Raw genomic sequence first — 23,326 nt, forward strand, 5'->3', positions numbered from 1 at the left:
ACCTGCCCTCTGGGAATTCTCCAATTACCTCAAGGAAAGTCATCACAAAATGCCTTAAAAATCAAAAGGGTACTCTACCCATACAGGAATATTGAAAAGTGAAGTAGAATTCAAAAGCTACCCATGCCTAAGTGTTCTTCTGCACCGCTGAAAGCAAAGCTCAACCCTATTTAATCAGGAATATTTCCCCCACACCTGTGTTACTTAAAAACACATTATATACTGAGTAAACAAAATAGTTCCTAACAGGAGTCTTTTTAAATCTCAGTAACAAAACTCTGAAAATTTTGTCTACAATGTAAATTTAACACTCTCAAATTTGGATACTGACTTCTTATGCAAAGTCAGGTAATTTCCCTATGAAAAATATGAAATATTATACATATTATGTATTTTTTAGTTCAATCTTTTCAGCCAGTTTACTGTAACTGAAAAATGCCTTGTTTTGGGGGGTCCTATCTTGAACATAAAAACTTTCAACACCTGGAATCTGTGTGCTTCCAGAAGATGACAAGCTCTCATACACAGGTATAACTAAAATCAGGCTCCAACAATGGCAGGAAAGAAAAAGGGCATTTTCAAAGCTGCAGTATGTGGGGCAAAGGAGGCGGGGTCAGCAGTATCCAAATACTGAAAGGGTGCAAGCAATGCATCTTGGTTTTAACTCAAACAACAGAGAGAAGCAAAAATTCTTTATGTAAGTTCCTCCACTCCAACCTCTTAAGTCCAACCCTCTTCCTATCCCTCATCCCCTACCCCCAGGCTTTCTGGCAAGTTCTCCCCAGAGTCAGTACAGCTTAGATACTGCCTAGGAAAAGCAGATTTGCAGAACAGGATGGGATTAGTAGAGCTCTTCCATATGAGAGAAAATAATTTGCTATTTGAGCCCATGATTGTTCTACTGCCTCCACCACTAGCTACTGAAGACAGCAGCCTAAACACTAATATCTGGGTTTGGCATGCATTTCTATCCCAAACTTCAAGCCAGAAGTACTACCCACTAATTAATCTGCCCTTTAAACAAACACCTAACAATTATAGGGAACATTTAGCTGAAAACAATGAATGAAAAACTTTGCACAGCTATCACCTAGCATATAAACACTAAAATACGAGCAGAGAGCTACTTTAGTCATCTCACGATTCCCCTTCACCAAATTCACAAACACTGAACTCGCAGCTGAGACCCTGGCCTGTAAAGGTAGCTAAAGCAGCAGCTGGGGACAAGTAACATTTTAAAGTTTCCATCTTTCCAAAAACTTCCCAGACCACAGGTAAAAAAAATTTTCTGGTGTGTATGGGAGTCTGCAGTCTCACTGAAATATTCCTTTGACAACATCTCAGAATATGCTCTTCACTTCCTTATGCTTTAAATCCTTTGGGAATAAGATACAGAAATAAAGGTACATATCCCTTTACATCTGCTACCGTGGATTATACACTAAGATTCTAAGTGTTGCCCAGAATGAAACGCCAGCTCCTTAGTCCTGGTGCAGGGCTCTTTTATGCCCTGGGAGCTTATCCCAGATTTTACCACATACTGCTAAAACCCTTATTAATTCTGCCTGGAAATCTAAAAGACAGAATTATGGAAATTTTAGCTAAGAGAAAAAAGGTGAGATTTAATAAGCCCCATTCTACTTTCACAGGTCTTACAAAACCATAATTTCAAATATGCCTAGTCTCAGAAGGGAAATGTTGCTGAAATTTAACTGTCCTGAAAGAGGACAGTCTTTTGTGTAGAGGTTTGGGAGGGTCACCCCCACAGTGGGAGGAGCCTGACTTCTCCAGACCTCTGGCTCTCTCAGAATCAGCTAACTGCTCTGCCACACATTATGGAATGATAGACACAGCACATTCCTCCTGACATCAACACTGCTGTGCTAACGCTCAGAAGACCCACACTGACTTCCACAGCAACCAGAGATTCCCTCCAATGCAGTTAAGGCTCACTTTGCCTATGAATGTGACCAGCCCATAGACCACTGCATTTCTATACAATGCACACCACCAATAACCCCTTGACCCCTCTGACATACGGGAATACACATAATACCATAGGTTCAGCTATGGCACCAGAAAAACGTAGGTTCACACACTGGTTTTATCACTTGATAGCCTCCTGACTTGATTTCTAAGCCTGTTTCATCATCTGCAAAATAGGGAGAAAATCTAAAAGGGATGTTTTAAGACAAAGACCCCAAACTAGCCCTCAGGTTGAATCCAATCTTCAGAGACTTTGAACCATCCAGTGTTCTCAATTTTTTAATTGCTACATGTAAAAAACAGAGATTGGCAGCTTAACTAGGAAAAAAGTCAAAGATCCATGAACTCTGGGCCCACACTTCTGCATGGCCAAGAACCAGGCTACTGGCTCTCCTTTAAGCAAATTCTGTAGTTCAGTAGGCACTACTCTACTTTCTTTCCATTTACTCATTTCTGTTACCTCAGGCCCCTGTAGGGATTTGGGTTTGTAACCCATTTTAAGGATTAAAAACAAAATAAGTTGCTTGGTCACCCCTGAAAAAACTTACAAAGACAGCTATTATCATTAACCTCTTAACAAGTTGGGTGTTGAGCATGGAGCCGCACTACTTTTATCACCTTCCTCCACTTACTGACTCACAGACACTGGTACTGGGACCGCAGGAAAGAAAGACAAGACCACAGAAACATTCCTGCACCAAGTGCCTAAGGCTCAATCCAAACTGCTCATGTTTCCATGGTCACTCGACACACGCATTCGCTCTCCAACCTCCTGCCGGCTGTACAGGCCGGCACAGTTCCCCTTCCCCACAGGGGAGCCTGGGCCAGCGGGATGTTTATAAGACAACCCTCCGGAGGCGGGATGGCAAGTATTTCTATACTATAAAGACTGACTTTATAGGGTAGTCAACTTCCTAATCCTAGTTCTATAAACCGAGCACGTACTGCCAAACCACTCCTCAAGTTTAAATTACATCGCTGTGGCAAAAGCCAAACTGCAGCAACGGGAATACAGTGCAGCTCAAAGCGAGCTCAACGAGGACGCTCCAAGACCCGCGGTCAGCCCTGAACTCTACTCTCCTGAGGGGCTCCGACAGCCCTGAGCTCCACGGAGCTCCAGAAGCAGAACTTCCTTCCACTTCCCTTCTACCTACGACAAAAACCAATCAACCAACCAGGAAAACCACCACCAGCCTGAAGTTTCCAAGGTTTCCTTCCGCCTGTTGCGATTTATTTTTGTTTTTAACCCAGCCTGTGTCCCTAAGCTCAAACAGAACCTGAGCCTAAGGGTGCAAACTATTCTCAGGAGACAGACACTTCCAGCTGGCACATGTCAGCACCGTCACCTGAGGGGCAGACCAGAGGCAGGCGGTACACCTGTGGATACCAGCGAACCCCCCTCGCCCCTCGCCCAGCAGTTTACTCAGGTGCCAGCGAGAGAGCAAGGCAGCAGATCGGTAGCCAGGGAGACCAAAGGAGGCAGCTGCCAACGAAATGCAGCGCTAAGCAGAGCCGGGCTTGCGGGGTGGGGTGGGGGAGGGGGTCACAGCCGGCACCTCCGGCTCTGAGCGCTGTCGTGGAGTCTCCGTGCTTCCCACTTGCTTCGCGAGCGCAATCATAGCGCAGGACCGCTTGCACCGTGCGAAATGCCACCAAAAAATAACCCGTGCACGCGAGGACGTGCTCCAGAGCGCAAGTATCCGCTCGGGCTTTCTCAGTCCTGTGGGCGGCGCTGGGCCACTTACAAGGACCCTGGCCTGCCCGGGTCCTCTGGCAATGACGCAAGAAAGTCAGGGTCGACTTGACTGCAGACAACACTCACGCGAAGAAAAAACCGGGGAATGACGCCAAGTGGGACAACCAAAGGTGAGTAACCTTTTCCTGGTCTGAGTACCCCCCCTCCCCGCCCCGGGGGCTCAGTGCAGGCACAGGCCTTTCTAACCTGCGTACTGACCAAGCGAAGCAACCAGGCTGTGCCCCCAGCCACTGCTCCGCCAAACCCGAAACCAGCGCTGGGCCCGCGCCAACACCCACCCGAGTCTGGGAACCTGGTCTGGTCTTGGGCTGAGAGAATGACAAAGCCAAGGCCACACGCACGCTTCTCCGCGGTCAGAGAACTCGGGGTGGGGAAAACCGAAGCTGGCGCGGCTTAGGTCAGCTCCACGCCTGGGGCACCTCCGCGGCCTGCAGGACCCCCGCCCATGCCCCCAGGACCTACCTCTGTGCCGCGGGGCTCCCCAGCGCAAAGCCGCTTTGCACGTGCCGGCCACCCTCCAGCGCCCGACCCTACCTAGCCAACCCCGCCCCAGAACTCCAGCTCCTGAGCCTAACGAACGTGTGAAGCCACGTGACCTCACGGGCCAAAGAAGCGCGCGCGGACGGCACGAGGGGCCTAATCCCTCCGCCTTAAAGGAGACGCGCCCACTGCCGTCGTGGCGCTCTCCCTTGACCCGAGGCCCAGCGCAAAGGTCTTCGCCGCCAGCAGCCCCGCCCCGCCCCGGCCGCCCTTCCCCGCTGCCCACTGGGTACGAACGAGATTCGCGGGGGTCGCTGCCAGGCGCGTGAGCTCCCAGGAGCGCCTGTGGCTTAGACTCTCACGTGCGACGGCTGCGGGAAAAGGAAATGTTCCGGGCGCGGGGGCGCCCTTCCGTCCGGTCTGCTCCCGTCTGGACAGACACTCGAGGCCAACGGGCGTCTGCAACGCAGCTCGGAGGCCCCACCGGCCGCCCCCGGAGGGCCGCGGCGCCTTTAAGCCCAAAGGCCCTGAGTCACGAGGAGGCTCCCTACCCCCCCCTTCGCCACACACCCCTCCACGAGGCCCCACGCTCGCGGGCACGTGACCCGCGCCCCGCCCGGGACTTGCGCGCACGGGTGGGGGCGGGAAAGGAGGGTACCGCGGACCGGCCGAGGTTGCGCGCGGACCGGCCGAGGTTGCGCGCGGACCGTTAGCTGCCGCGACACGGACCGCGGCCCCGCCCAGCCCCGCCCGGGCGGGCGGTGAGCAGCTCTTACCAGCGGGAACGCCATGGGGCTGGCGTGGCCCAGCGGGACGGACGGACCGGCCGGCAGGCGTCTGGCCGGCGCGGCGAGGGACGTACAGACACGTGGGCACTATCTTTGCAGCGAGCCGCGCACAGCCGTGCACCCGGGGCCGCTTATAAAGCCCCGCGGAGCCGCCCCTTCCCCCCCGCCGGCCGTATGCGGAGCACCTGTGTCGGCCCCGCCCGGGGCCCCGCCCCTTCCACCAGGCCGGGCGGAGGGCTCCACCGCCCACCCGGAGCCGGGCTCCCGAACGGAGGCGGGCTCCCGAACGGAGGCGGGCTCGGCGGCTGCAGCCGTTGCGGGCCACGGCTTACACACGCACACACACGCACACACACGCACACACACACGAGAGCCAGGGGCCCAAGTGGGGCATGCCACTCACCTAGTGACCCTGGTCAAGTCATTTACCTCTTTGGGGCCTCAGTTTAACCCTTATGAAATAGGACGCGATTCACAAGCTCCTGCGACGGGGCGGCCATGTGCTTTGTCAGTAAAGCCGTCTTTACAGCGTCCACGCTCCTTTTATTCCAAGGACCCCTCCAGGGCAAGAGCCCACCCTACGCGCCCATGTCCGAGCCTTCACTCCCAGGCTCCAGCAGGCACACTCACTCTAGATTGGCTGCTCCGTGTGCTGGAACGGGGGTGGGGTGGGGAGTTGGGTGCGCGGGCGTCTGGGGATTCCGGAAAGTTCCAAAGACACCAGGGGTCCTCTCTGCACCACAGTTACCTGACGAAACCGCTTCCGACGCTCTTTCCAGGCTGCAATAGGAAACTTCTCGGAGAGGGGACAAGAGACAGCGGGGGTCACAGGGCGAGAGAGACCACCGTGGGTTGAGCTGTTGTCAGGAAAGGCGTCCTGGGGTAGCCGGGGCGGGAGCGGACCGGAAGCCCCAGTCAGGCACAGAGGCGGAGGTGGCGTTCCAGGCAGGGAGATCAAGCAAAGACTGAGAAGGAGGACTGAACAGAGTGGCTCAATCTGCCCAGGATGGAGGATAATGCGTGCCGATACCGCAGGAGGGAAGCTTGGGCCCACTTTGTGAAAGGCCTTTATTTTGCAGACAGCAGGGAACTATTAAGAATTGTAAACAGGGGAATGGCAGTATCAGGTCTCAAAATTTTGAGATGTTACTAGAGACTTAGTAGAGGTTTGACAGAAAAAAAGGGGGAAACAAGGGATTGGGGTGGGGAGGAAAGGAATCAGCGTTTGTTGAGCATTACCAAGGGTTGTACATGTGTTACCTCATCAACATAATACTATTTTATAAAGCACTTACTATGCTTAAGGTTCTTCCTGGAAGTTGAGAGGACAAGTCTGCTGCCTTCCCGGCAGGCTGGTGAGGCTGGCCTGGATCTAATGGCTAAGGGGAGGGAGTGCAGAGGCAATGGAAGGAGAGGAAGGCAAGGTCTAGCCTACGATTGCAGGAGTATTACAGTAATGGGAGAAGGTGAGGGTAAGAACAGATGCTGGAGGGCTTCCCTGGTGGCACAGTGGTTGAGAGTCCGCCTGCCGATTCAAGGGACACGGGTTCGTGCCCCGGTCCGGGAAGATCCCACATGCCGCGGAGCGGCTAGGCCCGTGAGCCATGGCCGCTGAGCCTGCGCGTCCAGAGCCTGTGCTCCGCAATGGGAGAGGCCACAACAGTGAGAGGCCTGCGTACAGCAAAAAAAAAAAAAAAAAAAAAAAAACAGATGCTGGAGTAGAAGTCCACAGAAGGACCCAGTGTTAGCAATGAGAGTTGGCCAATCTCCATCCATAGAATATCCCCATTCAGGAGCTTCCTTGGGTTGCTGAGGTCATGGGCAGAGAGGTGATGGCTGCAGGGGCAGAGCAAGACGGGGCCCCGGCACCCCTTACCCACTTGCCCTCCCTCCTCAAGATGGCCCATTTCAGCTGCCCAGGAAACCACACCTTCTGGTTTAGCTTCCCTGGAACCCTCCCACTCCAGGCCCTACCTGGGGCTCTTCCTTCTCTAGGAGCAACCCGCCCACAAGTCTCACCCTGGCCCACAAACAGCATAGGACAACTCATCAGAGGTAGTGTATCTTGCTTGTCCTCTCAGGGGGTGCCACACCCAAATACCTACAGCCCAGGAGCCAAGTGAGGGTGGATGACAGCACCAAGAAGGCCCAAGGCACATCTAAAAGGGCAGTTATCTGTTGGATACCGTGCAGGAATGATGTCCCAGCCCAGCCAGATCTTTCAAGACAAGCTGGAAATGCAGTTTCATTTTCTTTTTTAATGTGAAATCTTCCTAATTTTAAATTTGGTCACTAATTCAAATTAAAAGAGTCAAGCCCAGCATGTCCAGGGGCCTCATGCAGCTCATCCTTTCCATCCCTTTCTCTTCCCTGACCCAAAGCTGAGGAAGATAAGAATCCGAAACCTGGAACAGTGCCCAAGGGAACAGTATCTGGGAGCTCTTTCATATTTTAAAACTCCCAGCCAGAAGAAAATGATCTTTCAGGTGACGTGGAACAGAAATTTCTGCTGCATAAAATCCCTCTTCCTAAACTTTCTGTTGCAGGTAATAGTAATAGCTGATCTTCACTGAGCACTTACTATGTGCTTGGCACAGTTCTAAGTGTTTTACCTGTTAACCCATTTGCAGACAAGGAAACTAAAGCTCAGAGAAATTAAGTAACTAGCTCAAGAATTCCCAGCTAGAAGTGGAAGAGTGAAGACTCAAACCCAGGCAGTCTTCTGGCTTCAGTGCCTGAAGCCTTAACCAGTTAAGTACAAAATGTCCAGCACCCTGATGTGTGCACTTCTTTCTGACTGACCCCAGCCCTCACCAGACAGTGAAGGAAAGGGTGGCTGAGTGCACAAAGTCATGTGTTTGGTCAGTCCTGTCTCCCTGCCCTGACTTGGCCAGGCTTGCAGGTTATACAGGAAGAACAGTACCCCTGACTAGAAGATGTCCATGATCCACAGGGAGGGGTGTGGAAAGGGGCAGAGGTGGAGGCATTAAATGACTTGGTCAGGTCCCCACAGCTGGTCACTGGCAGAAGTAGCAGGAACAAACAGGCAGCATTATCCATTCTCCCAGTCAACAAATACCCTTTGAGCCCAGCTATGCCTGGCACCATCTCTGCAGTCAAGCCCCAGATTTACAATACAGGTTTTAAGTGTAACTGTAATTGGCTGGACTAAGTTTTAAATGCATGTACTAGGGGGGACCCTGTATTCTTTTATATTCTCAGGTGTTCAGTGCCTCCACAGCAGGCAGAGAGCTAAAAGAAGAAAAGAGACTGCAGGGAGAAAATAATTTTCCTGGTTGGAAAAGCTCAGAAGGGAGATTCATTTAGGAACTCAAGACCACAAGGTAAAGTGAGCACATAGTGTCTACTTGGCTTTTGCCAAGCTCTGTGCAGAAGAAACCATGTTGTTCTTTTTCCTGCTCATTTAAGTGGGATAAAAGAAAGTAGATCAGCGCCACCTTTCATCATACACAAATGTAAATTTTAAGTGGGTTAAAAATACAAATGTATACAGCATTACTTGGAAATTTTTTTAGAAAACAGTATTAGGAGAATATTTTTATTACCTCATAGTGCAGGCAAATTCTGTAAATATGGAACAACAAGCACAGAGTATAAAGGAAAATTGATAAATTTGATCACATTGGAATTTAAACCTTTGGTTTATCAAAAGATGTTTAAAACTTGGAAAGACAAGTCATACACTGGTAGAAGGTATATTTGCAATACATGATCTACAAAGGACTCATTTCCAAAATATATAAGAACTTTACAATGAGGCGAATAGAAAAATGGGCAAAAGATGGGAATGGCTCACCAATAACCAGGGAAACATAGTAGGATACCATTTCACACCTCCTAGATAGGCAAAATGAGAAGTCTTACTATCCTAGTAGCAGGCTCACTGCCAGTGAGGATGTAAACTGGTTCAGCCACTTTGGTTGTGGCTTTTGTTTTCTACATTTTTTAAATTGAGGGGTAACAACCCACATACAGAGAGCACACAGAGTGCACAATCTTAGGTACACAGCTTGATGTATTTTACCTACATACATACCCAGGTAACCACCACCCACGTCAAGGCATGGAATCCTTCCAGAAGCCCAAAGGGTTCCATCATACCTCTTCCCACTTCATCCACCTCTCCTTGAGACAACTAATATTCTAACTGCTTTCCTCACAGACTCATTCTGCCTGTTTTAGGACTTCATATAAACTTTTGGGTTCTTTCATTCAACATAGCATCTGTGAGATTCATCCATGTTGCTGCAGGTAGCAGCAGTTAAGTCCTTTTTATTGCTAAGTAGTATTCCATTGTATGGATATACCATATTTGTTTCCCCATTCTCCTAGTGATTGGCAATGTGAACTGGACTATTATGAATGAAGGTGCTGTGAACATTCTTGACTTGAAGTACAGCTACTCTGGTGAGCAATTTGGCAATGTTGTTAAGTTGCAGGTATGTATACTCTATGACCCAGGAATGCCACTCCCAGGGAAATGTGTTAGAGAAACTTTCGCACGTGTTAAAAGAGGCAGGAGTTTAAAATGCCGATAGGTGTGTTATTCAAAATTGCAAAAATAAAAAAATAATTTTTTTAATTGCAAAAATAAAATATTGTGTTGGCCAAAAGGTGCTTTCGGGTTTTTCCATAATATCTTATGGAAAAACCTGAACGAATTTTTTGGCCAACCCAATAAAATACCTTAAATGCCTACCGACAGGAGAGTGGCTTGATAAATTGTGGTCTAGTCATACAATGGAATATACTGTATATAAGTAAAAGTAAATGAAATAAAGCTAATCATATCAACATGGATGACTCATAAACAACATTGAGAGAAAGAGGTAGGATGTCAGGGAACACATACTCTACAATGCCATTTATATAAAATTCTAAAATATGCAGTACATTACTACCACAAAGGACAATATATTGTTTAGGAACACATCTGTATGTAGTAAAAGTACCCAAAAATGCATGGCCTTGATAAACATAAAATTCAGAATAGTGATTTACTTCACGTTGGGAGGGAAGAGCTTGTGAAACTAGGGATACAGGGGGTGTCTGCTGAATTGATGAGTGCTTTAGTTCTTAAAATGGGTGATCAGTACACAAGAGGTTGTTATTTTATTCTTTAAACTTGAAATATATCATAATTGTTTAAAGAGATACAGGGATGGAGACAAGGGCAGTGGTGTGCTGATAAATGTTTGACAATTGGCTGCAAGAGAGGAGTCATTTACAGTAGTCACCTATTTCTGTGGCATAAATACTTCTGCCGTGGCTGATTTCACACCATCAGTATGATCCCATTCGACGCTCACGAGCCAGCATGAGCCAGCTCCAGCATGCCACTGACACTGAATGTGGGAGCAAACTGCTCTGAAGGCCAGAGCTGGGGGCCCAGGCTTCCTCTGAGGACTTTTTCAATACCCTAGGACATGGGTCGAGGGCTGGATTGTATTAACTTATGCTGTTAAGTTACCCCAAAACTAAGCAGGCTAAAACAACAAATATTTGTTCTCTCACACAATTTCTGAGAGTCAGGACTCCAAGACTGACTTAGCTGGGCAGTTCTGGCTCAGGCTGTCTCCTGAGGTTGCAGTCAAGCTCTCAGCCAGAACCGCAGTCATCTGAAGCTTTGCCTGGACCTGGATCTGCCTCCTAGCTCCACCTCGAGCTCACTCAGTTCCTTGTCACACCGACCTCTCCAGAGGGCTGCTGGCTTTCTCCAGAGCAAATGACCAGAGAGACAGAGACTGAGATGGAGGTGCATTGACTTTCATAAGCTAATCTCAGAAATGACATACTCTCGTGTCTACGGTATCCTATTGTTTACACACACCAGCCCTGATAAGATGTAGGAGGGGATGACACCAGGGTGCGAATGCCAGGAAGCAGTGATCGTTGGAGGTCGGCTACCTCACTGATCGCAGTTGAAGGTGAGTGCCAGTTGTCCTGAAATGCTTGTAAAGGGGTTACAGGATGCCTAGGGTCTCAGCGCAAGGAGGGACGTGGGAGCCTGAGTGTCCCTCCCCTTTGTTTTGCAGCTGAGGAAGCTGAAGTTTAGGGGTTTACTGGAGAGTATGCAGCCACTCTTGTCAGGAGCCCAGGGTCTCAGTCTTGCCTTGGTCCGAGTGAGAAGGACCATGCCTCACCCTCACCCAGCCTCACCCTCTCCCAGCCTCCTGCCTTTCCTCTGCAAGTGCAGATGCTGGGGTCTGGCACATCAAGACTTCGATCAAGGTCACCTTGCCCAAGCCCTCAAGAGTTCTTTCTTCCCCAGAGCTGTTTCCTCACATTTTTCCTTCAGTCAAAACAAGAAAACAACCCCACTTATTTCCACACACCCTGCCCCTGCCACAGGGGTTGTTGGTAACACATCCCCAGTAGCCCCAGAGAGCAGCATATGCCACCGTGTTGGCATTGCCAGACACAAGTCTGTGTTGGCCTTCTGGGATCCCATTGCCATTTGCAGACTGCTGTGGAACCATTTCAGAGCTCTGTGATCGATCTTTGAGTGAAATACAACACGGCCCCAGACGGGAAGGGGTTACGAGGGAGGGAGGTGTGCTATTGCTCTCTGTTTCTTGACCTGGATGCTGTTGTTGTTCAGGCTATGAAAACTCATCAGATTGCACGCTTGTGATTTGCACAATTTACTGTATGAATAGTACACTTGAAAGTTTTTTAAAAAAAACAGTCCCAAAGACAGGGACATACGTGTCTGGGAAGATCCCAGACAGAAGAACTTTTCTGAGCTGTTGGCAACCTTTATTCTCCAGGCACCATTGGGAAGCTCCACTCAGGTGGACTCATGGGTGGAAGATCTGAAAAGGGGCTAAAGTTAGAGGGTCCTTGGCAGCAAGATAAGCAGTAACGTTCGGGGTGAAAGTGGCATTCAGATAAGAAGTAATCCCCAGCATTGCTTACCTTTCTCAGCACTATCCCAAGCCTCAGTGACCCCAAAGCATCCTCAGCTGTAATGGGGCAATCAGGGTGGGGGTGGGGCTCCTCATGGTCAGGATCAAACAGGGCAGCCCTAAGTGCTTTTTCTTAGTGGACAGGTCAGTGGGATGGGGGAGAGACAGTGGGGTAGGAGACGACGGGATCAGGCAGCACCATCAAGCAGAAGACCCAAGAAGGTGCTCACTGCTTTTCCTTTGGATGTGCCCCACTTTACCCCCTGTTCTCCAAACCCCATCCTGGGCTTCACCCTTTTAGGCGCTGGTTCACCATCTTTCTCTTGACCCTGGGAGACGACAGTGATCAGGCCATCATAGAAGGAAGACCCAGCTCACCTCCTTGAGGACCCAGGTCCATGTACACCCTCCCTCAGCCGCGCTCCTGCCCCACCCCTGAGCTGGGGCTTTCCCAATCCAGCAGGCTCTGCAGCCAGTTGCAGGCTGGTGGAATGAGACGGGACCTACTGGGCTGAGCAGTCCCTCCACGGTTCACACCCCAGTCCTGGTTGGTCATCAGCCCATAGCTTCTTTGCCACCACAGTGCCCAGCACTTGTTGGCTGTTCAAATGCTTGATGAGGAAGGAGGGGCCTAAGGCAGGCCTTTCCCCACCCCTACCCCCAGCATGTGGAGCCATGGTAGGAATTAGAGTGACCAAGAGGGACGTGAATGTGCTGGGGAGGCAGGGAAGAAATTGGTGGTGAGGATCCTGGCTGTCCAGGAGCCAGGCCTCGGTGGAGGGGGGCAGGGGGAGGGTCCAGCACTTTCCTATTTTTCCTTCTTTGCCCAGTAAGGCTGGGGAAAATCCTGTCACATTGAGTTACATACCCAACACCCACCCCTTTGATCTGCAGGCTATGCTGAGAGGTGACTTTCAAGATGCCCAGCAGAAGGTACTGAACTAGCCCAGGGGCTTGCCCTGGGGCTGACAGGCTGGGGGGTTCAGGCACGGGCACAGCTAATGCCCCCCGCTCGGGGTCCTTGTAGTGGCTTCCTTAGTATCCCTAGATGGATCTGTTCCCCAGTCATTGTAGCCAGCTAGCTACAGCAACCTGGCCAAAAACTGAAGTCATTCCTTTTAGCCACTTGCCAGAGCACCACCTGGAAGCCATCCTGGACTGGGCTCCTGTTCTCAGCCCCTCACTGTGTTCATTGTCCTCTGACCTGTCAAGGCCTGTGGTCAAGCTCAGACCACACTTGGACCTCCTGAGTCCTCACTAATGCTCTACCTGACCCTCGCCGGGGGCACATTCTGCCTCAGTGCCAGTCCCCGTGCTTCTGTCCATATCTGGCCCTCTCCCCCGAACCCTCCCTGTGCACCAGCAGAGCCCTAAGAGCCCTTCCTAGTCTGCTCTGAGGTCCTGGGCCCCACATGAATCCCACAGCTCCATGGTTGCCCCTCAGTGCTTCTCACGGGACACATTAAGATCCAGGAGGCCTGTGACCACAGTGGCAGAGACTTGGATCAGTGAGAAAATACAGGCTATGATATGGGTTGGAAAGAATGTTCTGGAGAGAAGTGAGGTCCCCCTCAGGTCCTGTATGTCTGATCTGTTTCCACCAGTGTGTCCCGGGCAGGCCCTGTCTTATCCCTGCAGAGACTCACTCGGGGATGCCGACGTGGCAGAGCTGTGGAAGGTTCGGCCATGGACCTAGAGTCCAGGAAGATATGGGCTGGGCTGGGCTGAGGTGGGGGCAGCTACTCTCCCTTCCCCTCTGACTGAGGTTTTCTCCCCACAGACCATTCCCTAGAAGACAATGGGGTCCCTTCCCCGTCCTGGGTTGAAGACTGCTACTTCTGCCTGTTGCCGCAGTCCCAGCCTGCCCAGCTGGGCTCCTTCTCCCGACCAGCTGCTGACTGGGACTCTCCCTGCTTACACCTCGTTCTCCTGCCTCCTGCCTCTCCCCTGAGACAATCTCACGCACGAGAATCATTTTCTTAAGAAGGGTTGTTATTGCTAACCCCACAGCCTGGGACACGTTCCAGAGAAACCAACACAGGGCTGTGACTAAGGTTCCCGTGCTCTGGACTCTCACCCAGGGCTGGAGATCCTGGTGCCCTTTCCAAGAGGTTCTGGGAATCTGGGCTGTAAGCTCCTTGAGGGATGTTAGAGTTCATGCCGTATATACTTCTGGTTCCTACAGAATCCACTCTGGGGCCTTTGCTGCAAAGTCCAAGTTGGTAAGGAATTCTCTGATGATGGATTTCCCTCGTGGCGCAGTGGTTAAGAATTTGCCTGCCAAAGCAGGGGACACGGGTTCGAGCCCTGGTCCAGGAAGTTCCCACATGCCACGGAGCAACTAAGCCCGTGTGCCACAACTACTGAGCCTGCGCTCTAGAGCCCGTGAGCCACAACTGATTAGCCCGCACTCCACAACTACTGAAGCTTGCGCGCCTAGAGCCCGCACTCCGCAACCAGGGAAGCCACTGCAATGAGAAGCCTGTGCACCACAACCAAGAGCAGCCCCCGCTCGCCGCCACTAGAGAAAGCCCACGCGCAGCAACTAAGACCCAACGCAGCCAAAAATTAATTAATTAATTAATTTTTAAAAAAAAGAATTATCTGATGGTCCTTGTTCTAATTTCTTAGAAAATCGCTCCCACCTTCTCTCTTCTGTTGCGGGCAGTGCTGGTTCAGAGACACAAGTGAGAACAAGTCCACCGTTCGAGTGACCCATGACTGGTGGATCAGTCCCATCTCGGAACCTGCAGCAACAAAAACAGTGATCCCAGGACTTTGGGGCCCCAAGGCTCTCAGTGAAGCAGTGGCCCCAGCTGCTGTCTGGTGCCACGGAGCCCAGCAAGTCCCCGGAGTCGGAGAAAGGGCTGTCCCCTGGCACTGCCTTTGTTCTCCTTCCCTGAGAAGAGGGCCACACCTGCTTCACCCTGTCTTTCTCTAAACAGACTTGCTCAGTGACAGGGCTGTGGGGAGGTGTGGTCAAAGAACTAGAGTCTTGGTTACAGAGGATCAGGGCTGAGGCACCACGTCTCAAACTATCACTGGAGTGTGCATCCTGTAACACAGTCAATCAAGGTGTCCTGGGACAAAGGCATCCCAAGGTCAAAACCAAGTAAGGGTAACACTGTGAGCTGTAGCCCTTCTTAGAAGGAGTGGTGGGGTGGGGGTGGGGCTTACAATGCACATTAGCATAATAAAGGCTCTGAGAAGGCCTGTGGGAAATAAACTTCCTGTATGCCAATCCACGGTTCCTGAATTTACATGATTACAAACTTTTCTTTTTTCTTTTGGCACAACACATGCTCATGGAACACCTTTCACACCTTTAGGAACCACTGCTGCTCAGCCTCTTTCCTCACCGGGAAAGGTATCAGGGAGGGGCCCTGACCCTCACTGCCACCCCTAGAAGGCTTGTCCCAGGTGTGGAGGCTCTACATCCTCACCACTCAAGTGTGTCTGTGGAGCAACAGCATCGGTCGCTGACATCTTGTTAGAAATGCAGACTCTCAGGCCCCACCTCAGACCTACCCATCTGAATCTGCATGATAACACACCCCCAGGTGGTCGCTGACATCTTGTTAGAAATGCAGACTCTCAGGCCCCACCTCAGACCTACCCATCTGAATCTGCATGATAACACACCCCCAGGTGATCTGATGAACGGCAGTTTGAGAAGCACAGGTCCACATCTCCTGTTCTTCCTTCTTCAAGATGGCCAGGTGGGTCATCTCCCCAGCTAGGTGGGGCTCTAGGCCCCATATCTAGATGTAGCTGACATATTTTGAACCTTGCACCTACGTTTGAGAATTCCCCACATTATGAGTTCTCCTTCCCAGGGGCCCATGAGGGGAACCAAAAGGGACTGCCAGATGTCGAAGAGGCGTCTTTGCAGAGGCTCCTAAAAAAGGACCAGGGAGTTCTTCCAGCCTGACCTCCCCATCCCCGATCGGACGTCTCTTACACAGAGATGCCTGGAGACTCGAAGATGGTCATCTTGGGGGTCCAACCAGAGGCACCTCTTAGAGTCAGTCACAGCCTCCCCTAGAAGGTCGGTGGCGATCATTCACAAGGGTCAAACACAGTCACTCTTAGGAGCTCTCCCCCCGCCCCCGCCAACCCCCTTAGGCAGAACCCACGAGCAAGGAAAGGTGAGCCAGCATCTAGGGAGAAGACATTTTATTGAGATTTTGCCACATAAATAGCCACACAAAGCTGGGAGGACCAAATGGAGCCCTGCCATCTCCCTCTGCACAGGTCACTAAGGAACCCATGGGGAGGAGAATTGGGAGGGAGCCTGGTCATGACCAGAGAGAGAGAGGACCCCTGGATGCTATCTGGAATGAGGAGTCTGATATGAGAGAGAGGAAGAGAGAGAGAGAGAGAGAGGCTAACAGCGTAGATGTCACGAGGGAGGGACAAGGGACGGTCAAAGAGGTCACAGCACTTAGGATCACTGGGTCAGAGCCTGTACCACGTCCTTCACCAGCATGGTGCCGATCACCATCTTCTCACTGTTGACTGTCAGCTGGGCAGCTCCAGTGGGCTGGGCATCCAGGGTCAACAGGACCAGGCTCCCGCTGGTCAGCGTCCTCCCTGCAAACCTGAGGTGGGGGTAGAGGAATGAGTTCAACCCTGAGGCACGGGGCCCCTCCTTCAAATCAGGACCGAGAGCCCATCTCGTCCCCCTGCTGGTGGTCAGTACCTATACTCATCAGATGTCCCACAAGGGACACGACCCAGGTTGGCAGTGGCAGTCACTTTCTGCACCACAACGTGGTCACTCCGACAGGTGTCTGGCAGCGTGAGCTTCTCTGTGATCTCATTCATGCCCGACAGCTTTCCTGGGGACAGAGGTTATGATGAGGGCAAAGGCCACGGGGGGTACTGCTGGGTCTGCCCACTGAGCACCCTCACCAGGTTCTACTCAGGCGGGGCAGGTCTGAATCTCCCTCACCAGTCTTGAGGAGGGGCTACTTCCCTCTCGGACCTGGCCCTCCCTCAGAGAGCCTTGGTCAACCTGCCACCCCACCCAGGGCTCTATCCATACTGCTGAGCAGAAACTGACTGGGTGCTTCCCCACTGTCAGACATCTGGGCCACCAGCCCCTTGGGAGTGGCCAGTGGACTTGGTGGCCAGTCAGTACTTAGAGGTTTCCTCCACCTTTTCGTCTTTCCTGGTTGGCCCTCCAACCCAAGTGCAACTCTCTCCCAGCTCCTGGAGACCGAGTCCTCACAAAGAGATCACTGGTGGTCCTCACCCGACAGGCCAGAGTCCGGTTGTCACATGCAGCCCTCACAGGTGGACCCCTAATTTCACATGTGGCAACAGCTCCAAACCTGTCCAGGACTCGTCGTGTCCCCAGGCACTCACAGCATCCCAAGAAACCCTCACTCTACGGGTCTGACCTCTCCTCTCCACTCACATGCTCTACCCAGCCATGCGAGCTCCTCCGTCTGCCCTCCTGCCCACCTTCTCCTCAGCCCCTCTCTCCTCCTTCTGCTATTTCCGCCATTCTTCTCCTCCTTTTGAGAACGGACATCCCTCTCCTGTCGCTGTCATGCCCTCCGCTCCTAACTAGTGACATTTTCTTGTCCCTGTACCTTTAGTCTCTCCATATCAAGTCTCCTCGATCCTAAGAAGTCCTTTCTAGAAAGAGGATACGTCATCATGCTAGTGCTGTGTCTCCCTCCCCAGTGACCGCCAAGGTCCTCCAAAGAGGACTCCATTTCCCCAAGCCCTGGTCTCCTTCAACCCACTGCAATTGGCCTCTGCCCCCCTTTCGCAATGACCCGCTCTCTCTGACGTTGGCAGCAGCTTCCTATCTGCTGGATCTGAAGGTCTTTGGTCATCTTGGCCTGCAGACCATCCAAGGCACTCTTCAACCTCCTCATCTCTCGTGGATCTCCTCCCACCTCTCACTGTTCCTTCTCTTTTCCCTCCCCTCCTTTTTCTCCCGAAGAAGGCAGGTTTTCCTCAGGGAAGGTCTCTGACCTTCTTATCTTCCCACCCATCTCTCTCCCAGGGTGATCTCACTCATATTCACAGCTTCAGTTATCACCGCTATGCTCCTGACTCCAGCCTAGAAGTGTTTCCTGGGCACAGACCCACATTTTCAGTTGCATATTAAACACCTCTTCCTGAATTTCCCAAATGTATTTCAAAAGCAGCCTCTCCAAAACTGTCCAAGATCGTCGCCCCCTTTCCCTTGCCCAATCCATTCTTCTTTCTTCCAGGTCAGGGGTTTGGCAAATTACAGCCTGAAGGCCAAATACAACCTGCCACCTGCATGGCCCACAATGGTTTGTTTGTTTGTTTGTTTTCAATATTTTTTAAGTGCTGGGGGAAAAATCAAAGATAGATATTTCATGACACATGAAGACTGTATGAAATTCAAATTTGTGTCCATGAATAGAATTTTATTGGAATGCAGCCACACTCATTCATTTATGTATTATCCGTGGCTGTTCTTGGGTTACAACGGCAAATTGCAGCAGAGATCACATGACCCAGAAAGCCTGAAACATTTGCTTTATGACCCAACATTAGAGAAAAAGTTGGCTAACCCCTGGTCTAGGTCAACGGCACTGCCATTCTCCCTAGTATCTAAGCCAGACATTCTAGAGCCAGCTTATATGTCTCCCTCTCCACTTTCTTAGGGCAAATGCCCATGGCTTCCCTCTCCCCCACCTCAGCCTTTCATTCTTTTTGCTGTGGTTCTAATCCTGGTCACCATCTCTCATCAGATCTACTGTAATAGCCTTATAACTAGGCACAGAATTTAGTCCAAGGTCACATACCAAGCAAGTGGCACGTTCAGAACTTAAAGCCGGGACTCATGAAGCCCCATGTTGCCTCCCACTTACGCTGTTCTGCCTCTTTTTCCTGCTGCAGATTCTCTCAATTCCAGTCCTAGCTGTAAGTGTTGCCAGACTTCTCCTTCTGAAGCAGGAGTCTGAACCTGGCCCCGTCTTTGCTCAGAAACTTCAATGACTCCTCTACTGCTAGGAAAACGAAGTCTACAGTCCTTACCTCTCTAACGACGGAGCTGGACCCAATAACCTCTGTGACCCCTTCCAGCTCTGAAATTTTGGGACCGAAATCCTTTAGCATAGCGTTCAAGGCTTCCAGAAACTAGACCACACATATTTTCAGCTTTGTTTTCACTACTCACCATTGCTAAGGGCTCCTATGCCCTAAAGCAAACTGCTCCCCTCCTTTCTTCCTGTAAATTTTCACTAACACCTACTCATAACGTTTCCCCCAGCTGGAATTCTGGCCTAGAATTTTCTGCCTGGCTGAGTTGGGACCGTCTCCAAAGCCTCACTGAAGTGTCCCAGGCTCCGTGAAGCCTTTGCTGGAGCCACGAGCTGTGAGGCCTCCCTCCATCTGCAGGAGCTGAGGCTCCCTCAGCATGACTGTATGGTGGAGCTGAATGAGCCCCAGTGGGTGGTCCTGAGCACCCTCCCTGCCCACCTCCAGGGAACACTCACCCTGTTCCTTCTTGAACTCATTTTCGCTCATGAACACAGGGGCCATAAGCTCCCCAACAGGTGGCTGAATGGAGACGTAGAACTGTCGGGTTTGGGTGCTGGGAAGGGTAGGAGGAGACAGAGGGAGAGGGAGTGAGGCCAGCACCTCTCCCCTCACCTCGCACTGTGTCTGAAGGGAGGGCTTGGAGGCAGCAGGAGAGGGAGGTAAGAGACCTGAGGTCTTGGGATGCCTTCCAGACACACCAGATCGTGATGTGGCCCCACCTGACACCACCTCCAGCTCCAGGTTATTTTGACCCCACCTCTCCCTAGCCATCCTCTTACCGCTCCATGAGTTGGAAACATACCACAGCTGGAAGTTGGCCGCCTGGGTCGAGTCACAGAAATTAATGCCCATGACAGCAGTGGCAGATTCTCCGGGTGCCAGGGACTCTGCAGCAGTGTGAGGCAGGGAAAGGGGGAGAGAACGACAGCATCACCTGATAGGTCTGGAACCCTGACCCCTTCTCCCCTCCACTTGCAGAGCTGACCACTCCTCTATGGAATCCTGGCCCTCTGAGCCCCTGGAGAGACTGTTCCTGAGTTTCTCCTGAAATGTCAACACCCTTCCCCCGCTCACCCTCACCCCCTTTAAGTCAGTGCTGAAACAACCAAGGCTCAAGCACCTCTTGCCCTGAGACGGACTCGCTCATTTCCTAGTCTGTCTTGTCCGTGGATCGTGCTAGATGCTATCTCCACACCCCCACAGCCTAGACCCTGGCCTGGCACAGAGGGGGGCCTCAGAAGCCACAGAAAGACCAGCTCCACTCAGGAGCCTCCTTCTCCACCACGTCCAAGGCCCTTCCGCACCGATTTCAGGAAATTCCTGGATGCTGATGCCAGCGGGCAGTTTGGGGGTGCCCACGTGTAGGCCCTTGATGGGGGTATCAGAGCTGTTGGAGAAGTGGATGTGCACAGACACCATGTGGGGGTCCCCGGAGAAAGGTTGGCGGCTGAAGGTGTAGTCCACAACCAGCCCCTCGCCAGCTACGCGGTGCAGCAGCTCCTGTCTCCCGACACCCAACACTGGACTCAGCAGCTGGAGAGGAGGAGGAAGAGGGGAAGTACGGAAAGGAACAACAAGGCGAGAGCCCATCCCAGCCTTGTCCCTACTTGTGGTCACAGCAACAGAGGCTCAAAGCCATCCCTCCATCACACCCCCTTCACACAAATCCATACCGTAGGATGCGGCACAGAGATGTGTCCCTGCCCCAGCCCTGTCCCTCCCCACCCCACTCACCGAGGGCACCAGGGGGGAGTCTGTGAGCGTCAGGCCCTCCAGGTCAGCAGCCAGGCTGGTGGACACAACCGTGGGGGGAGACACAGGCTGGACACTGGGAGGGGTGACTGTGGGAGGATATGAGAAACATTATGACGAGGGAGAGGCAAAGTGGAATTGGCTTGGATCGAGCAGGAGCCCAAGACCTAGGGAGTAGACGGCTCAGCACCACGGACAGTGAGGCACGTGGCAGCCTGGTGGCTCCCTGGAGATATCCATCCTTGACCCCAACCCCACACCTGGAGAGGTTGTCCTGCTGCCCTCTCAGGCCCAAAGATGGATTCTGTCTGCTCCTCCCACCCCAAACCCCCGAGGAACCTAGCCCAGAGCGCCCATGGCCCTTCCTAAGTCATACTCCCCAGGCCGCCTTCCCCCTGTGACTTCTACCACCCAAACTCACAGTCCTCTAGATCAAGCAGGGAGATCTCCTTGGCTGCAGGGGCACTTTTGCTGCTGGGAGGCTGGAAGAGAAAAGCGGGATGTGAGTGTGGAAGGGGAGCACCCTGGCCCGGGCTGGGTTATGGGGAGATGCCTGGGCCTGGCCCAGAGGCTGGGGAGGCCCCCGGTCCATACACCCATCCTGTTCCTGCCCCAAGGCGCTCACTGTTTTCTTCCTCCAGGAGGCAGGTTCCGCCTGCTCCTCCTCTGTCTCTGACGTCATCTCAGACTCTGAGGAGCTGCTGCTGGAGTCACTGCCCTCCTCTGAGGACGAGCCGCCTTCTTGTCCCTCTGGCTCCTTCTTCCTCTTCTTCATCTTCCTCTTCTTACCTTCCTCCTCACTATGTTCACTGGAGGAAAGGGGCAAACAGGGCTTGGGCCCAGCCTGGATGACCCCCTTCTTGCGTCACAGAAGAGCAGGGAAAGCCTTGGACATTGGGGGTGAGGGTGGGGAGCCTGGGCCAGTGGACTCCACACCTGAGCTCCTATGCCTGGGTCGCAGTGAGAGCTTTAGACCAGCCTGTGCCAGCTCGGGCCCCTTCCCTGACTGCTTCTTCATGCTGCGCCCCACGCAGAGCCCTCCTGCGGCCATCACGTGAGCAGAACAGCTCCTGAGGAGGCTCAGGGACTCTTAGGAGACTGGCTAAGGCTGGGGGTTAGCCCTTCGTTTCCAAGGGAGAGCCCTGGAGCCACCCAGTCATCTTACCTCTCACTGCTCCTCCCTTTCTCCTCGTCCTCATCCTGGTCTTTGTTGTCGGACTCACTGCTGGACTCCCCAGAGCCACTCTCACTGCTGCTCTTACTGTCCGATTCACTCTCGGACTCAGGGTCTGTGGAAGGACTGCCTCAGGCTTCCCTCCCTCGTGTGCAGGCCTCCTGGGGAGCCCTGGACACCCAGCTTCAGACTCTGCACTGAAGCAGCAAACTCACCTCTTCTCCCTCCAACCCCCCGACCTGCTCCCGGCCCCAGACACCAACCAGACCGACCGGAACACAGATGGACCCGTGTGGATAGAGACCTACACAAGCACACACACATCTGGGACGTGCAATCCTCAAGTGCGTAAGCACACATATAGGTGCACACAAGGAGGCGCACACCCCCCTGGACACGTGACCATCTAATACAGGAGCACACACGTGTGCCAGATGGTCAGCCACAGGACACACACGCAGGCAGGAGCACAGGGCCCCAGCTCTGCCCATCTCCTCACCGCTGTCTGCAGACTCTGTGGGCCCTGACTCTCCCTCAGAGTCTGAGTAGAAGGGTTTCTCCTTCTCCTTCCTCTTCTCCCTGTTTGAGCACTTGGTCCATTCAGGTACCTGGAGATTGTGGGGTGGAGGGCGAGGAGCCATTAAATCATGGATGGGGAGGGGGAAGGAAAGCACAAGCCCCTCTTATCTTTCACCCTGGCTCTTCTCAGGGCCCCACCTGGTCCTGTCCCCAAGAGGGAATAATGGGGGGAGGGAAGGGACCCTGTCCACGCAGGGGAGGCACTCACAGAGCGGCACTGCCAGCAGGAAGGAACAGAGTGTAGGGACGGCACAGGGGTGCAGCATACAAGGGGGAGGGAGGGGGCAGCACAGGCTGGGAGAGAGCACTGCACACAGAGCAGAGGGCACACAGCACACAGGGCGGGGGGACCTTGGTGTATTCGCCCAACAGGCCCACATGGGTCTCAATAAGGGAGAGATCTTCTTCCTGCGTGTGGGGAGGGTGTCAGGAGGGCCAGGCTGGCGCTCCCAGGGCTCCCTGCTGTCTGGCCTTCCCCACACACAGCTCCACCCTCCACCCCTGCTGACCTCCACATTGCGCACAGACGGGTCTGGGGCTTCCTCTGGCCAATCTGGGAGCTCCTGGTAGCCCGTGGCCTTGGCATTGAGCAGGTGGGACAGTGAGCCCAGCTGGAAGTGGTCCCGGTCTGGGGACAGGGTGAGAGGTCAAGTCAGTAGTGGCAGTGAGGAAATGCCCTGGGAGTTGTTTCCTAGGTGGGGCCGGGTGGCGATTCTGGTGGGAACTTCCTAGCTAGACAGAAGAGAGGGGTGGACACGTCCCCTAATGGCTCTTCTGCCCTGACTGAATCTCTAGGCCCACATGCTGGAAAAAAAGATTGTATGGCTGACTAGAGCAGGGGCTGAGG

At 52.7% G+C, this 23,326-nt stretch overlaps 2 protein-coding genes and 1 long non-coding RNA gene across 6 annotated transcripts in view; 1 reads left to right on the forward strand and 2 right to left on the reverse strand.

Moving 5' to 3' along the window:
* The window catches only part of CPEB1 (cytoplasmic polyadenylation element binding protein 1), a 100,233-nt gene extending 95,346 nt beyond the window's left edge, over window positions 1-4,887 (reverse strand). Inside the window, exon 1 of the mRNA XM_019945980.3 lies at window positions 4,520-4,887. The gene's annotated coding sequence lies outside the window, so the exon portion shown is untranslated. The remainder of the gene's footprint in view (window positions 1-4,519) is intronic.
* Window positions 4,888-8,447: 3,560 nt separating this feature from the next.
* LOC141278068 (uncharacterized) lies at window positions 8,448-15,084 on the forward strand. The gene is made up of 3 exons (XR_012330300.1): window positions 8,448-10,958; window positions 12,241-13,617; window positions 13,720-15,084. It is a non-coding gene; the product is annotated as an uncharacterized lncRNA (long non-coding RNA).
* A 1,022-nt stretch (window positions 15,085-16,106) lies between these two features.
* AP3B2 (adaptor related protein complex 3 subunit beta 2) overlaps window positions 16,107-23,326 on the reverse strand; it is a 63,210-nt gene continuing 55,990 nt past the window's right edge. For all 4 annotated transcript variants that reach the window (XM_073801437.1, XM_073801440.1, XM_073801438.1 and 1 more), the window contains 11 exons: window positions 22,989-23,107; window positions 22,400-22,508; window positions 21,892-22,015; window positions 21,352-21,535; window positions 21,148-21,208; window positions 20,709-20,815; window positions 20,279-20,507; window positions 19,777-19,861; window positions 19,430-19,527; window positions 16,642-16,780; window positions 16,107-16,540 (listed from right to left, as the gene is read on the reverse strand). In XM_073801437.1, coding sequence (XP_073657538.1) covers window positions 16,390-16,540; window positions 16,642-16,780; window positions 19,430-19,527; window positions 19,777-19,861; window positions 20,279-20,507; window positions 20,709-20,815; window positions 21,148-21,208; window positions 21,352-21,535; window positions 21,892-22,015; window positions 22,400-22,508; window positions 22,989-23,107 — 1,406 coding nt within the window. In that variant the 3' untranslated portion in view covers window positions 16,107-16,389. The remainder of the gene's footprint in view (window positions 16,541-16,641; window positions 16,781-19,429; window positions 19,528-19,776; window positions 19,862-20,278; window positions 20,508-20,708; window positions 20,816-21,147; window positions 21,209-21,351; window positions 21,536-21,891; window positions 22,016-22,399; window positions 22,509-22,988; window positions 23,108-23,326) is intronic.

This window comes from Tursiops truncatus, chromosome 2 (genome assembly GCF_011762595.2).
Source record: "Tursiops truncatus isolate mTurTru1 chromosome 2, mTurTru1.mat.Y, whole genome shotgun sequence".
NCBI lineage: Eukaryota > Metazoa > Chordata > Mammalia > Artiodactyla > Delphinidae > Tursiops > Tursiops truncatus.